A 2,578-nucleotide genomic window follows, 5' to 3' on the forward strand; every position below is an offset into this window, starting at 1 on the left:
AGCTCTGACACACGCACGGAAGGATCGACATTTGGTTACGAGAGGAAATTCGTAACAAACAGCGTAACAAAAACCCTGCATTAGGGAGCGTTGACCGACAGTAATAGTTACGAAAAATGGCGTGGAAAAAAATATTCGTTACGCGAGTACACATTACGGAAAAAGGTCGTAACGAAGGCGTAGCAAATATGCAAATTGCACGAAAAATGGCTTTTTGTTACGATTTTTCGGCCGTAGTAGAAAACAGTTTTTTTAGTAGTGTATCCGACCACTTAATGAAATTGGGAGGAAGTGGAGGAAATGGCCGCGCATCACACCTAAAATCGGGTGAAATTATACTCAGGACCTATATTCCCGAACAGAAGTGATAGATAAAATCAAGCCACCTACAGACGCTTTACGTCCAATCATTCCGTGGAGGCTCCCCGTACTCCTAACATAGGGCTAAAAGACAAGAAGAGTGTAGACCTAAATTCACGATTAAAGAGTAAAATGCTTTCAAATTGAAGATTTGTCTCTGTTAATGTTAATTTAACCCTTGATAGTTCTTTGTTCAAAACTATACCGGTTTAGATATTATATTATTATTATTATTATATTATATTATATTATATTATATTATTATTAACATTATTATTATTATGATAAACATCTTTATCTTCTTTATTTATCTATTATATTATATTATTAAATTATATATTATATTTTATATTTATCCTCATTGATATTTATCCGTTTAACAGTTTTTTCAATCATAATCAATATATAAAATAGGAATAAGATTTATTGCAAAATATTAATTTCTTGATCCCAAAATATTATAAAAATATTTATTTGCTATAATATTATTATTTTATACACTTCAAAATCAGGGCATTACAATCACTCCCCCTTAAAAGATTTCGTCCCCGAAATCTAAACTTAAACGCATAACAACACTACTTAATTAAACAAATGTGGGTATGCTTTGAACATCTCTTGTTCTACTTCCCAAGTGGCCTCTTCTGCTCCATGCCGGGACCACATTACCTTCACCGTACGAATATCTCGGTTCCTCGTAGTTCGAACCTTTGTGTCCATGATCCAAAGAGTCATTTCCTCATACGAAAGATCCTCATTTAGCTCTAACTCATTGGGAGATAAAATATGAGAAGGATCTGCGACATACCTACGAAGCTGTGATACATAGAACACATTATGAATTCGTTCCATGCAATTAGGAAGTGTTAACCGATAAGCCCAATCTCCAACTCGATCGAGGATTTCATAGGGTCCAACATAACGCGGACTCAATTTTTCTTTAATTCCAAATCTTTTAATACCTTTCATTGGAGATACTTTTACCAGGACGAAATCTCCACTTTGAAATTGACCTTCACGTCGGGCTTTATCGGTATAACTTTTTTGGCGATCTTGAGCTATCTTCATCTTCTCCCTGATAACTCGAATCTTATTTTTTGATTCTTCGATCATTTCTGGACCTAATATAAGTCGATCACTCATGTCATCCCAACTTAAAGGAGTTCTGCATTTTCGTCCATAAAGAGCTTCAAAAGGAGCCATTCCAATACTCGTTTGATAACTATTATTATATGAGAATTCCACTAAATCCTAGTGGTCCTCCCAACTTCCTTGAAATTCTATTGCACAAGCTCTTAGCATATCTTCCAGAATACGGATAGTTTGCTCTGATTGACCATCAGTCATTGGATGGAATGCAGTACTCATATGCAACTGAGTACCAAAGGTTTCTTGCAATTTTTGCCAAAATCGAGATTGAAAACGTGGATCACGATCCGATATGATTACCTCAGGAATACCATGTCGTTTAACCACATGATGGACATATAATTTGGCCAACTTCTGCATACTCCAAGTCATACGTACTGGGATGAGCACTGCTAACTTGGTCAATCTATCTATAATCACCCTAATTGCATTTGTTCCCGACTTCGCCCTTGGAAGTCCTATCACAAAATCCATTGCAATAGAATCCCATTTCCAGAGCGGAACTTCTAAAGGTTGTAGCAACCCCATCGGTCTATGATGTTCTGCTTTCACCTTTTGGCAGTTTAAGCATTGTGCAACAAATTTGGCCACATCCTTCTTCATGCCCTTCCACCAAAAATGTTGACGTAAGTCTTGATACATTTTAATCCATCCTGGATGTACTGAATATGGCGTATTATGAGCTTCACTCATAATTTTCTCCTTCAAATTGCTTCGGTCATTTGGGATACACCATACCTCCCATGGAATCGAAGACTCCCATCTGAAGCAATATTAAACTTTTGAGTCTGACCGCACTGAACGTTTATAGCCAGCTCGACCATCTTATTATCTTCCATTTGAGCCGCTCTAATATGATCATAAATTTCAGGCTCAACTTGCATCATTTGCAAATATCCCCACGTCATGCCCCGTCCAAGTACTTCAATTTCCATCCGTGCTAAATCTTGACACAGTTCATCGGCAACTGACATAGAACCTAACTTATGCCTTGGTTTTCGACTCAAGGCATCAGCAACAACATTTGCTTTGCTTTCATGATATACAATTTCGAGATCATAATCCTTCA

The 2,578-nt window shown here is 36.9% G+C and overlaps 1 protein-coding gene across 1 annotated transcript; it reads right to left on the reverse strand.

Annotated features, from left to right (window-relative positions):
- Window positions 1-942: 942 nt before the first annotated feature.
- On the reverse strand, window positions 943-1,563 carry LOC127257699 (uncharacterized). The gene has a single exon (XM_051284169.1). It carries the CDS (start codon window positions 1,561-1,563, stop codon window positions 943-945), a length of 621 nt encoding a protein of 206 aa, XP_051140126.1.
- Window positions 1,564-2,578: the final 1,015 nt, after the last annotated feature.

This window comes from Andrographis paniculata, unplaced genomic scaffold (genome assembly GCF_009805555.1).
Source record: "Andrographis paniculata isolate CXL003 unplaced genomic scaffold, ASM980555v1 Contig58END, whole genome shotgun sequence".
Lineage (NCBI taxonomy): Eukaryota > Viridiplantae > Streptophyta > Magnoliopsida > Lamiales > Acanthaceae > Andrographis > Andrographis paniculata.

Coding starts and splice junctions, on each gene's coding strand:
- LOC127257699 (XM_051284169.1), bottom strand. CDS start 1,563: ATGGCTCCTTTTGAAGCTCTTTATGGACGAAAATGCAGAACTCCTTTA.